We start from the raw sequence: 12,399 nt of genomic DNA, 5'->3' as shown, positions 1-12,399 counted from the left end.
CCTATTACTTTGCCATACGATAAGATCTTGATTAGAGTTGATACCATTGAATAGCTCCAAAGTATTGTAAAAGTCAGTTACTCTTTCAATTTCCCAATCATTTTGCAGTCTTTTGAACGTAAGATTCCATCCCTGAGTCCATGTCTCATGTAATGTTGCTTGTTGTTGTTGATTCAAGGAATATATGTCAGGAAAGAAATCGTTAGGGCTGTGCATTTGGATCGGATATCCGAAATCCGATCCGATCCACTCTATTTCGGATTTTTGGATTTCAAATTTCGGATTTTCGGATTGGATACGGATTGTGTTTTATGAAATTTCGGATTTTCGGATTGGATTCGGATTGGTATGATTTTAATCCGATCCGATCCGATATCCGAAATTATATGTACCTATATAAATACACACTAAAATTTTAGGGTTATGCTTATTCATTTTTCACACACCCCCTCACTCACTTAGATTTTTCCGCCTCTCTTGCACCTCTCTTCTCTTCAGTGAAGACTAAAAGAGTCTCAATGACTCAAACTTCCGATTTTACTTTGATTTTATGTCTCTTTCTTCCGCCTCTCTTCTCTTCTCTTCTGTCTTTTATGTCTATTTCATGTTCTATTCTTCAACTTTTGATTTTATTTTGATTTTTTTGTTTGTTTTGGTAGATGGAATATGAGATAGAGACACCGAATGAACTTTAAATTGTTGAAAATTTTTGTGACAATCCGATCCGACAATCCGAAAAATTATCCGATCCAAAGTTTAAAATCCGATCCAATCCAATGTTAATTCGGATCGGATTCGGATTGCCCTTTTCAGAATCCGAAATCCGAAATCCGAATCCGAAATAGGCTAAATCCGATCCGATCCGATCCGATCCGTGCACAGCCCTAGTTCAATGGTCCTTGTCCTAGCCAATTGTCATCCCACAGTGAAATCTTCCTACCATTTCCTACCTTGAACTTGGATTTATTAATCAGTTCCTGATTGACTTCCACAAACTGACGCCATATGGTCTTCTCCTTGCTTTGGTTGTCCATTTTCCTTCCGTTCCGTACTTCTCCGTAACAACCTCCTTCCACAGTGATTGTTCATTTGATGTAAATTAAAATAAAAAAAATAAAAAACATCGAGGTGATTTAGTAAGCAAATTTTTGCTTAATACACTTTACAACTTTACATACACAAGCTACTAATCACGTTCCTTTTCCTTTTTGTTGGGGAATTGCAGTTTGGGGAGGAAGAAGAAGAGGAAGCCGGTTAATCTTTTGAAGATACACTTTTCTTTCAAGGGGAAGACTCACAATCAAAATCAAAGGGTACAACAGTCCCAGTGACCGAAGTGGGCATAGCTTGGGCAAATTCGAAATTTAAATTTTTTTTTTTTATTTGAATTTCGGATTGCGAATTGGATCAAATTTAGTTTTTAAATTTTAAATTTCATAATTGGATTTAGATTTCGGACATATCCGAAAATTTAAAAAATTTATACCTTATATTAGGGGTGTACAAAGGAAACTGACAAATCGCACCAAACCGATAATCCGAGTCAAACCAAGAAAAAAATCCGACTATGATTTGGTTTGGTGTTAGAAAAAAAAATCTGACCATGATTGGTTTGGTTTGGTTTTAACTAAAAAAAGTCAAACCGAAACCAAACCAACCCGACATTACATGTATACAAGTTTTAAAAATAATTATTGTAATGTAACTTATAAATATTTTTTAAACTCTTTAATAGTTCTCTCTTTTAATGTATTATTTCAAGTTTGCATTTAGAATTTTTGAATGGTCAAATATGTTTTATAACCCATAAAATTTAGTAATTCAAATAAAGTCCAAAGGAAAATCAAATCAATATTAATGCTAGCAAAAAAAATTCAATTCAATACTAGGACAATAGTATTAGATATTTATTTTTTTAGTTTTGCATTGGCTTAGATAGTGAAAATGCATAAGTTACTTTTAATATTATTTAGTCATGCAATTAATACTTAGTACTTATTAATCGTACTTATTTTAACATGACTTAGTACTTTTAGATTATGTTTATTTTTATTATGGCTTATTAATTAGCAATATTTATCTTATACGATTTGTTGAGTATTTTAGTATAATCATGACTGATCTTATATTATTTTATTGGGTAATATCTTATATAGTTTTATCTTACTAGGACCTAAGAAATATTAGAGGAAAAAATATAAATTTTATGCTATGAAGATTTTGTCGGAAAAAAATCCGAAAAAAGAAAACCGAAAAATTCGAGAAAAACCGTGATTGAAAAGCCCAACTTTTGTTGGTTTGGTTTGGTTTATAGATTTCAAAATCCGAGACAATTGGTTTGAGTTGGTAATTAAAAAATTCGAACCAACCCAGCCTATGTGGGACATTTGCATCTATACCCGCTTTTTGTGTCACGTTTTAACTTGTGCCCGCTTTGCAAAAAAAATTGCAAGCGTACCCACTTTTTCGCATAACTTCAGCATACGGGGCTGAAGTAGCAAAGGCAATCACGCAAAACTTCAACATTCTAGTAGCTGGGCCTGAAGTTCAGCTCTAGAGCTGAAGTTTTTGTTTTTGTAACTAGCGAACTTCAGCTCTAGAGCTGAAGCTTTTGTTTTTGTAACTGGCGAACTTCAACTTTAAAGCTAAAGTTTTGTTTTGTAACTGGCGAACTACAGCTCTAGAGCTGAAGTTTTGTTTTGTTCAGCAATGTGTGATGAAGAGGTTCTGCTGAACTACACACTGAGCAATTCGGAGCACATACCATCGTGGTACGTTCCAGTTGAAGAAGAGGATTAAAGGAGGTGGAACTAAGATCATTATGATGGATGCATATTGAGTTCTCAAACATATATAAACAAGCAGGTTTGATTTACCATTGCTCAGGCCAAAACAAAAGGAAGGCATTAATTTTGGTGTATCTAATTAAGCTTAACTAGTAATAACATTTATAGCTGACAAAGAAATTTTGCCAAGATATCGTCTTGCTGATTCCAGATAGAGTTGAACTTTGCCAGATCACAACGAATGGTTATATTTTCCCTTAGTTACAGAAAATAAAATGAAAACAAATATCCAACAGACGAAACTGAACGTAAAAGGAAAGAAGAAGAAGAAGAAAACAAAGGAGGAATTGGAGAAAGGGGGCTGAAGTTGTTTAAAAAGTAGGTACAAGTTAAAAGTTTTAAAAAAAAATGGGTATAGGTTAAATGGGGGCGACCAAATAAGGTGCCCCGTGCAATTTTTACAGCCTATGTACACCCCTGCCTTATATTTAGCCCTACCTGTTAGATATTAGCCCATTACCCATATCACAAATACTACCCATATCACAAATACTTACCAAGTCACTGCTAAACACTTTTTATTTGGACAAGATTTTACTATGTTTGACTTGTTAATTCTTACGGCCTTATTGGTGCTTGTATGGTGTTTCCTTGATAATGGTAATAATAGCTTACGTGAATACTTTATTTGGATTTGGATGCTTGTCGTGAGAGTGATGAACTATTAGGACAATTGGAAACACCTTATCTGGATGTTATTTTTGTAAGAAGTAGCTCAACTCATATGGTTTACACCAGAAAACTCAAAATATCCAAACCGATTTATCTTAAAAATAAATTAAAAAAACCAATCCAATCCAAACTTATTTGGATTGCATTTGGAATGTACTTTCTTCAATCCAAAAGTCAAAAATCAAAACCGAAATTTTCATATACAATCTAAATTTCGCAAACGTCAACCCCTACAAGTGACTAAATTTAACACAAATGTAGACACTGGAACCTTTCTAAAAAGGAAGAAATTAGCATTGCCTGATGAAATAGTTTCTGTTTGAGTCAATTTCAAACCATCTGCTAGAGGTGGTAACGATCCAAATGATCCTACTACATGATGACCTTTTCAATGGTGGCCATAAGCCATTACTTTACGTTCAACTAGCACTAAAAAGGCTACTCCTAGTACAAATGGTAGAATTATTCCAAGTATTTCAGCTCGAACCTATATTGCTCGGACTTTCCGAAAAATATCGCCGGGTGCGTGATCCTCCAAAAATAGTATATTTTAGAGGACCAGACACGAGTGCGACAGCATTTTGGAGAGTCTGCGCAACATAGGCTAGAACAACTTTGTACAATTTATATTTCCTATCCACTCATTTTTGCCTCTTCTTGTTCAAGGCCCTACAAAATGTTTCGAAGAATCTTAAACCCCCCCCCCCCCCCACACACACACACAACTTGTGTTTACACCAAACCAACCAATAAACATACAAATTGTGTCTTTCATATGCACCTTCTATCACTAACCATGATTACTTTATATATATATATACACTGTCACCTCAATTTAACCAAAGTTAACTAATGTAGTTTGGTGCAAACACCAGCACTGCATATAAGTTTTTTCGTACTTACACTACATGGTGAGAAAATTCACCCACCATGGAAACTAAGAAAATGATTAAAAATGGAAACGAGAGGCCCGTGGGGGGGGGGGGGGAGTTAGAGAAGTACACAAAAAGACTTGATTTCCAGTTCTTGCTCAATTTTATTACCATTTTTTACCTTATTCCTATTCTACAGTTATTTCCAGTATAGCAGTAAGTCTGGGTTTCTTGTATCTTTTTAGAAGCAGAGAAGAACATACAACACTTACAGATGACATAGCCATGCATGCACCAGCTACCCAAGGTGGCAACTTGAGCTTTGTTAAAGGAAAGAAAACACCAGCAGCCACTGGGATCGCAATCACATTATATGCCATGGCGAAGACATAATTCCATCTAATGCGGGAAAATGTCCTCCTTGACAGATCTATAGCTGTGATAACATCCTCCAAGTTGCTCCTCATTAACACGTATTCAGCAGCTTCTATTGCGATATCAGTCCCTGCTCCAATTGCCATACCGATATCAGCAGCAGCTAATGCAGGCGAGTCATTGATTCCATCACCTACCATAGCAACTACATTTCCTCCCTTTTGAAATGAACGGATGACCTCAGCTTTTCCTGCAGGCAATACTTCTGCCCTAACATCATGAATGCCAACCTGCAATGCAAAACGACAAGCAAAGCTACTGCATTTAATCTACAATTTGTAGCCTGTCTAAGGATCATCGATAAACTGCATGTGCATGGAATAAAACTCAAATGGTACAGCATCTATACAATGCCTTGTAACGAAACTCAATGATACTGCAACCCCTGTTATAGCAACTTTGAGCTCAGCAAACTGGCTACATCATGGATAACTATCTCTGTACTTATCTCATAGCACTCGCACCTTCCGCATCACTCTCACATATGGTGGATTCTCTCAAATACCAACAGTTCAACAAAGACAAGGAATCAATGGCCACAAATTACCATAAGCATCATTACAGCTGTTTAAGAAGAACATGCATGTGAACTTTGCTCAGCCTTATTACAGGAAGTCCATAGCTGATGGAAGTCAGCTTAGCACATAGCTGTGAACAATTTTAAGTTTCAGAAGGGTGGGCCTTATTTTTCAAGGTATAGTTGCACTGATGGCTTAATATTATTAAGAAGCAAGTCAAACATGGGGAAAATGGAAGGAAGAGAATTAGAAAAGCAAAAGACTAGTTCCAGGAATTGAACTGAGGCATCAGTTTCTCTATACTCCATTGGCAAATTAATATTACATTGCATATAAACATTTGTATTATCAGTTTGAATTAAGATACACACCTCCTTAGCAACTGCACGAGCTGTTCTCCAATTATCGCCAGTGACCATGACAGGTTTGACGCCCATTTTCAGGAGCCCCTCTACAACAACAGCTGCTTCTCTCTTCAGTGGGTCTGCTATCCCGATAGCACCTACGATAGTATTATCTCGTGCGACAAGAATGCCAGTCCTGGCGCTCTCTTCCATCTCTACAACAAAACTTTCTGCATTGGAAGGTATGGTTATCCCGTTTTCTGTTATCAGCTTCCGGTTACCAACCTGTCACAGCAACATAAGAAATCAACACTATTTCCTGATTACAGAAAGCTTATCTTCCTCTCCAGAAATCTACACATATCAATGAACTCACCAAGATCCATTTCCCTTCTATGAAGCATTGCACGCCTTTTCCAGGCAAGGCAGAGAAATTTGAGACATCATGAAGCCATCCAGAGAACTTGGCTTGTTCACTGTTACTTTGAGACTCCTTGGTGTCACAAGGTTCATCAAAGAAATGGAAATGGCGAGAATACTCCAGTATGGCTTTAGCCAAGGGGTGTTCACTGCTAGCCTACATATAAAGCATATTTTTGTAGTTGATGTTAGAAAGTAGTTCTTGGAACATTACAGCTGGTTTAAATGAACGGCATTGCCATATTGGACGTAAACATCATAGCAACAAATGACTGCCTTAGCGAGAGAAAAAAAGGCTGCTAAAAGCTCGATATAGAAATCAGGTAGTGGTTTATGAAGGAAGAAAAGGAAGGAAAAAGAAAGAGAACAGAACGCTCTTTGTTTTAATGTTGTGTGCTCTTCTCATTATTTCAGAAGTGACTGCTCTTTGTTAACAGTATTTTACTTTCTTACTTATTTTTTCATTAAGAAAGCAGCATATAGATAGTATCAAAAGAGAACAAGGAAAAGGTGAGGAAACTAGCTTGAGGATTTGAATGTACCTCCGCTGAAGCTACAAGTGTAAGTAATTCTCCACGATTCATCTCTGTGAAAACTTTTACTGTCGTAACTGTAGCTTTTCCCTGGGTCAGAGTACCTGTTTTATCGAATATCACATATTTAATCTTCTGTGCCCTCTCTAATGCATCTCCTCCTTTTATCAGCACACCATTACTGGCACCAACCCCTGTTGCAACCATAACAGCAGTGGGAGTGGCCAAACCAAGTGCACATGGACATGCAATCACCACAACTGATATTGCAAACATGAGAGCAAACACGAAATAATTGCCATTTTCTGGCAGCCATTCTTCTGGATAGCCTCCAAGAAGCCCAGCAACATACCTGGTGAGTGTAATAACTTATCCAGTATTAAGGCACACAACATGAAAATGATTGGTGATATATTATGGCATAGCAGACAATTGCAAATTGAATAGTTAAGAGAAGCTCACCATCCCAAGAACGTAAATAAAGACAAAGTTACAACTGTCGGGACAAAAATGCTTGCAATCTGAAAGTCAAAAGATAACCATAATGAGAAAATTCTGGCAGCTCACAACATGAAATACAATGCTAGATCAAGAATTCAACTGCAGATTCAAAAATCAAAAGAGGAAAAGATAAAGAAGTGAAGACGCTCTTTGATACTTTAAGTACTACTTAAGATATGCTACTGAAGCTGTATAAGCTCGAACCCTGTAACAAATTCACCCTTTTAAGTGGTTCCTTTATCATGCACTTACTAGATAAAATTCCAGTAGCAAGAAAAGACAAGGACGGCAAAGGATAAAGTTTGGGTTCGACTAATGAATTTCTTTATTTCAGTTTGCTTATTGTTTCTTGACCACTGAGACATGCTATTGAAGTTGTATAAACTCCAACCTGCAACAAATTCACTCTTTAAGTTGTCCCTTTATCACACACTTATTAAATAGAATTCCATTAACAAAACATGACAAGGACAACGAAGGATAGAGTTTGGCCATGCCCATTGATGTACAAAATCCGAAGTTCAATTTAGTGGTCAAGAAAAAAAGCAAACTGAATAAGAAATTTACTAGTCGAACCTAAACTGTTATGATTTTCAGCTACTTAAGCTGTTGGAAGTTCTAATTGGCAATCCAATATTTGATGTGGTCAAAAAAATAAATAGAAACATGCTTCGCCCAAAGCATCAAACTGCAACAAGCACTTTACAGATCCAGGAGGATAATAGCAGGACAGCATATAAGAAAGCAGTCATGCAGATAGAAAGAGTAAAACAATGACTCTGACTAAGTAAAGAGATGAGTTCTTTTTCTCATCTATTTTCGATACCACAGCTCTAGACTTGTGCCCCTACAACATTTAGAGAGGAATGCTGGGAGAACATCTGACAGCATAGATGAACTGTATGTAATGGAAAGAAAGGAGGTTTGTAGCTCCTACATGGACATTCTTAGACTTATTCAATTATTCATTAGTGCTTTTCCAATGCAGTCAGTCATTTGTCCTAGAGCAAGCAAATATAATAAAGTTCAACACCACTAAAACAGTTAATTTGCACAAAAGTCATGAAACTATTTTGACAAAAGATATGCCAAATGATACTCACATAGTCAGCAAACTTCTGAATAGGAGCTTTTGACATCTGCGCTGTCTCGACCAGCGATATAATCTGACTCAAAACTGTGTTAGAGCCAACTTTTGTAGCCTGTATGTGAAGTGAACCATGTAAATTGATTGTACCTCCAATGACTACTGAATTGACCTCCTTCAGAACAGGAACAGATTCTCCAGTGACTATACTCTCGTTAGCATGACTTGAACCCCATACAACGACACCGTCTACTGGAACTTTTGCACCAGGAAGCACTTTAAGAATATCACCAGGTTGAATCAACGAAGCATCTATTTCTCTTTGTCCTATGATTCTTCCACCTAAAGACAGATTAAACATAACTTCAGTGACAGTCCTTTGTTATCAACATTGGTTTTTGCGTTTTGGTAATAGTATATTGCAACTCTGACAGAAAAAATCCTGATAGGTACTATTATTGAAACATTAAAAGAAATTCTGAATACTTGTACCTTTATCTTTGACAAGCAATGTAGCAGTAGCTGGAGTCAGTTCTACGAGCTTTTTGATAGCATCTGACGTCTTTCCTTTTGCAAGAGTTTCCAAGTACTTTCCCAGAAGTACAAATGTTATTAACATGGCACTTGTTTCAAAGTAAGTGGGAGACCAGAATCCAGAAATTGCACCATAAAGTAGCGCGTATACAGAGTAAACATAGCAAGCTGTAGTTCCCACTGCAACTAAGACATCCATATTTGTGGAACCATTTCTAAGTGCTCTTCCTGCTGCAACATAAAAACGCTTACCAATGACAAATTGGACAATAGTCACTAAAGCCCACTTTAGCCAATCACCCACTAGGAAGGGACCGCACTGCCAAAGTAATAAAGCATAAAGCAGAGGTATGTGAGGGCAGACGACTCGCATGAGAAATAGAGGAACCTGGCACAAATATATAGATGTTAGATAACAAAAAGTCTTAACAACTGAATGGAGAAAAAGAGGATGGACACAGTTTTAACTGTTAGCAGCACCGCGAGTCAATCCCAGCATATAATAGGAAGTTACAAGCACACATTTCTCATTCAACAATTTCCAGATTAGCATCTGGCTTAAAAGAATTAACATTAAGGATAAGGAGTCTTATAGTTTGAAACTCCAAATTACATAAATTTTTAATGATGGTGGTGGCAGACAGGATATTTCCCTTTCTTGCAGGGATAGCAACTCCTAGCCTAGTTTTCATTGTACAGAAACCATGCCTATCAGTTAGAAGTCTCCAATAGAACATTTAAGTCGTGCCCTTCCAACCTTCCTGCACCATCCAGAGGAGAGGGGGAAGGGATAGGCAGGCACTAGAGGAGGGAGGTAAAAAACAGAGGAGAGGATTGCAGTTCTAGAACAGTAGCGAAAAGGGTAACTTACACTGAGAGACAAACTTGCTGTGAATAGCCTAAACATGCTTGAGGATTCTTCAAGATCTCCAGAAGCAATTCTTGTGTAAGGGTTCTTAACAAGCAACTTAAACTTTCCACCACTTCCTCCCTCAATACCATCAACTAAGGATCTTGAGCCAAGAACCTCAGGATCAAAGACAACTTCTAGTTCTCTTGATATCCTATCAAAATAAAACTGTTTGACACCATGCAACTTGGAAAGAATGCCTTCTAACAACTGCGTATCCATCTCAGCAGATACTCCAACCACCCCAAGTACAATCTTGTCCTGCTCACTGCTCTGTACAAAGGAAGCTTCAAAACCAGCATCTTCAACTGCATTCACTATATCGTCTTTACTGATTATGGATGGATCATATTCAACCTCGCCTAGTGATGTAGCCAAAGCAACTACTGCCTTTCTTACTCCTGGAAGCTTTCTTAGGATACCTTCAACAGAATTTACACAAGCTGCACATGTCATACCACCGATCGTGAACTGTCCTAATACAGTTCCATGTTGGCTTGTGCAAGATGCACTAGGTTCTTCAAGAACCTCTGCCTTGAACCCAGCATCTTCTATAGCAATTTTAATCTCTTCATCCTGAAAATAAAAGGGGACAATGGTTTGATATTTGCATCTAGCTGCTAATATACACCATTAAAAAAAATCATGATGGTGTTTGACAATGCTAACAGTAGAACAAAGCACTGCCACAATCTCAGCAAGAACCAGCCAAAAGCACAAATATTTATGTATTTACTAATAACAGTTTTATGAAGAACAGATAGTCATGCCAATTTTTCTTAGGTTAACCAGAGAATCCCGTGGGCGTCCTGACTATTTTCCTTCTCCTTTTCATATTTTGAAACTGCAAGCCAGACAAGAATACTATATGGAACTAAAAGATGTCAGTCCAACAATCTAAGGCACTGTTAAGAGACAAGTCTAACAGGGAAATACAAACTTGAATATAGCGGAATTTCCTTGATTTTAAACCAAAAAACACAACAGAAAGCTAAAACATGATTAATATGCGCAGTCAAACCCAACCAAATTAAAATGTAGATGATAAATTAAAAGAAGACCAAAAAGAAGGCATCTCAAGATCAACCTACACACATAATTTTTAGCTTAAACTATTGAGATATTTTAAAAGTCTATCCCAGTTCACTTGTTTGTAGTCATAAATCTAATCAATTACCTACTCTCAATCCCAAACTAGCTGCATTTTGCAGTCATATGTTCATCAGATATAAATTCTACATACCAGAAAGTATATATTAATAATGAACATGAAACTAACACTTGCTAGGAGCAAAGTGAATTCAATTCCGTTGCATATCAAACTTAGAAATGAACGGCTCCATCAAGGCAAACAACTTACTTCCACCAATAGAAAAAGATGGTGGCAACCTAGTTAATAGTCTATTGGGAGAGACAGTTGTAACTTAGTACTCCCTCTGTTTAATTTAGTTGGTGTAGTTTGACTAGGCACGGAATTTACGAAAGAAAGAAAGACTTTTGGAACTTATGGTCTTAAACATGCCACGAGTAGTGGCTAAAAAGCATGTCACTAATAGTAAATTGAGAAGTTAAAAGTCAAATAAATTCCAAACATAGAAAGGTGTCATTTTTTTTGAACGAACTAATAAGTAAATAGTGCCACATAAAATAAAAATCAGCTTCTCGTTCCTTAAGCCTATAATTTGCACCCCCATGACAGAATATCAGTTTGTGTTATGAGGTCCATTTCATGTCACAGCAAAGCAAACCACAGTTAGGTAATATAATCATGAAGCTGAAAAAGGAAAAATATCATCACATAGGCAAATCACACAAAGATCCAAGCTTTACAACAAACCCACTAAAACCCCCCCAAAAGAATTAGGAATTAATGCCAACCCATGTCCCCAAAAAAGCATAAAGATCGCAATAATGCTAAAAACTGAACTCAAAACTCCTAATTTATTCAACACCCCACAAAAATAATGATAAAGGGAAAAAAACACAACTAAACAATTAAGCTGAAAGAAGCAATGAAGTAATAGTCAACCTTGACCAAATTAGGATCAAAAACAACATCAGCCTTATTCTGAAGCAAAGCAACAGAAGCTCTAAAAACACCATTAACCCCCATCAAAGCTTGTTCCACGGAATTTGAACAAGCTGCACACGTCATTCCCGAAACTCTTACTTGAATCCTCCTCAAATTACCGTTCAATTTATCGGAATCCTCTTCGTCATAAGCATCCAATAATCTGACTTCCTCAAAGGCGCCATCTCCGGCAGCCGTCAACTGCACGTCCCTCATTGTAGGAGCCATCTAATACCCACGAGAGAATCACATGTATGTAATGATTTTTTGTATGGAGTATAATATATGCATATGCATATGTAGCGAGAGAAAATAGGGATCATGGAAGTGGGAAGACATTGAATTTGTAAGTATACAAAGAGGGAATTCTGGAAAATGGAAAAGAAAAAAACAAAAAAGGGGAAAGGGTAGAGGAGAGAGAATATTCATGAATTGACGAGAATGTCCTTGTGCGTCGGAAGAAATACTACTGTATATAGAATTTGTGCTTAGATAATATAGTTTAACTTTGTACCGAGTTTAAGAGGAAAAAAAAAAGATCTTTAAAATATGTAGTGCTTAAAGATCAAAAGTTTAGTAGTCATAATATTTTGTAAAAATATATTTTTGTAACATAAAAAAGCATGTCATTTAAATTGAAATGGACAAAGTACATA

The 12,399-nt window shown here is 36.7% G+C and overlaps 1 protein-coding gene across 1 annotated transcript; it reads right to left on the bottom strand.

Annotated features, from left to right (window-relative positions):
* Positions 1-4,530: 4,530 nt before the first annotated feature.
* On the bottom strand, positions 4,531-12,092 carry LOC104210478 (copper-transporting ATPase RAN1). The gene is made up of 9 exons (XM_009759384.2): positions 11,702-12,092; positions 9,634-10,248; positions 8,721-9,150; positions 8,245-8,570; positions 7,103-7,161; positions 6,650-6,992; positions 6,064-6,264; positions 5,715-5,972; positions 4,531-5,055 (listed from the first exon to the last, which is right to left on the bottom strand). The coding sequence occupies exons 1-9, from the start codon at positions 11,969-11,971 to the stop codon at positions 4,579-4,581; spliced, it is 2,979 nt and encodes a 992-aa protein (XP_009757686.1). The 5' UTR covers positions 11,972-12,092; the 3' UTR covers positions 4,531-4,578.
* Between the last annotated feature and the right edge of the window lie 307 nt (positions 12,093-12,399).

Source organism: Nicotiana sylvestris, chromosome 2 (assembly GCF_000393655.2).
Source record: "Nicotiana sylvestris chromosome 2, ASM39365v2, whole genome shotgun sequence".
Classification (NCBI taxonomy): domain Eukaryota; kingdom Viridiplantae; phylum Streptophyta; class Magnoliopsida; order Solanales; family Solanaceae; genus Nicotiana; species Nicotiana sylvestris.
Note: the sequence above shows the minus strand (reverse complement) of the source record. Positions and strands in the feature narration are given on the sequence as shown.

Coding starts and splice junctions, on each gene's coding strand:
- LOC104210478 (XM_009759384.2), bottom strand. CDS start 11,971: ATGGCTCCTACAATGAGGGACGTGCAGTTGACGGCTGCCGGAGATGGC. Junction 8,571..8,720: donor ATTGCTTGTCAAAGATAAAG/GTACAAGTATTC, acceptor ATCTGTCTTTAG/GTGGAAGAATCATAGGACAA. Junction 5,056..5,714: donor CTCGTGCAGTTGCTAAGGAG/GTGTGTATCTTA, acceptor TTTGCATTGCAG/GTTGGCATTCATGATGTTAG.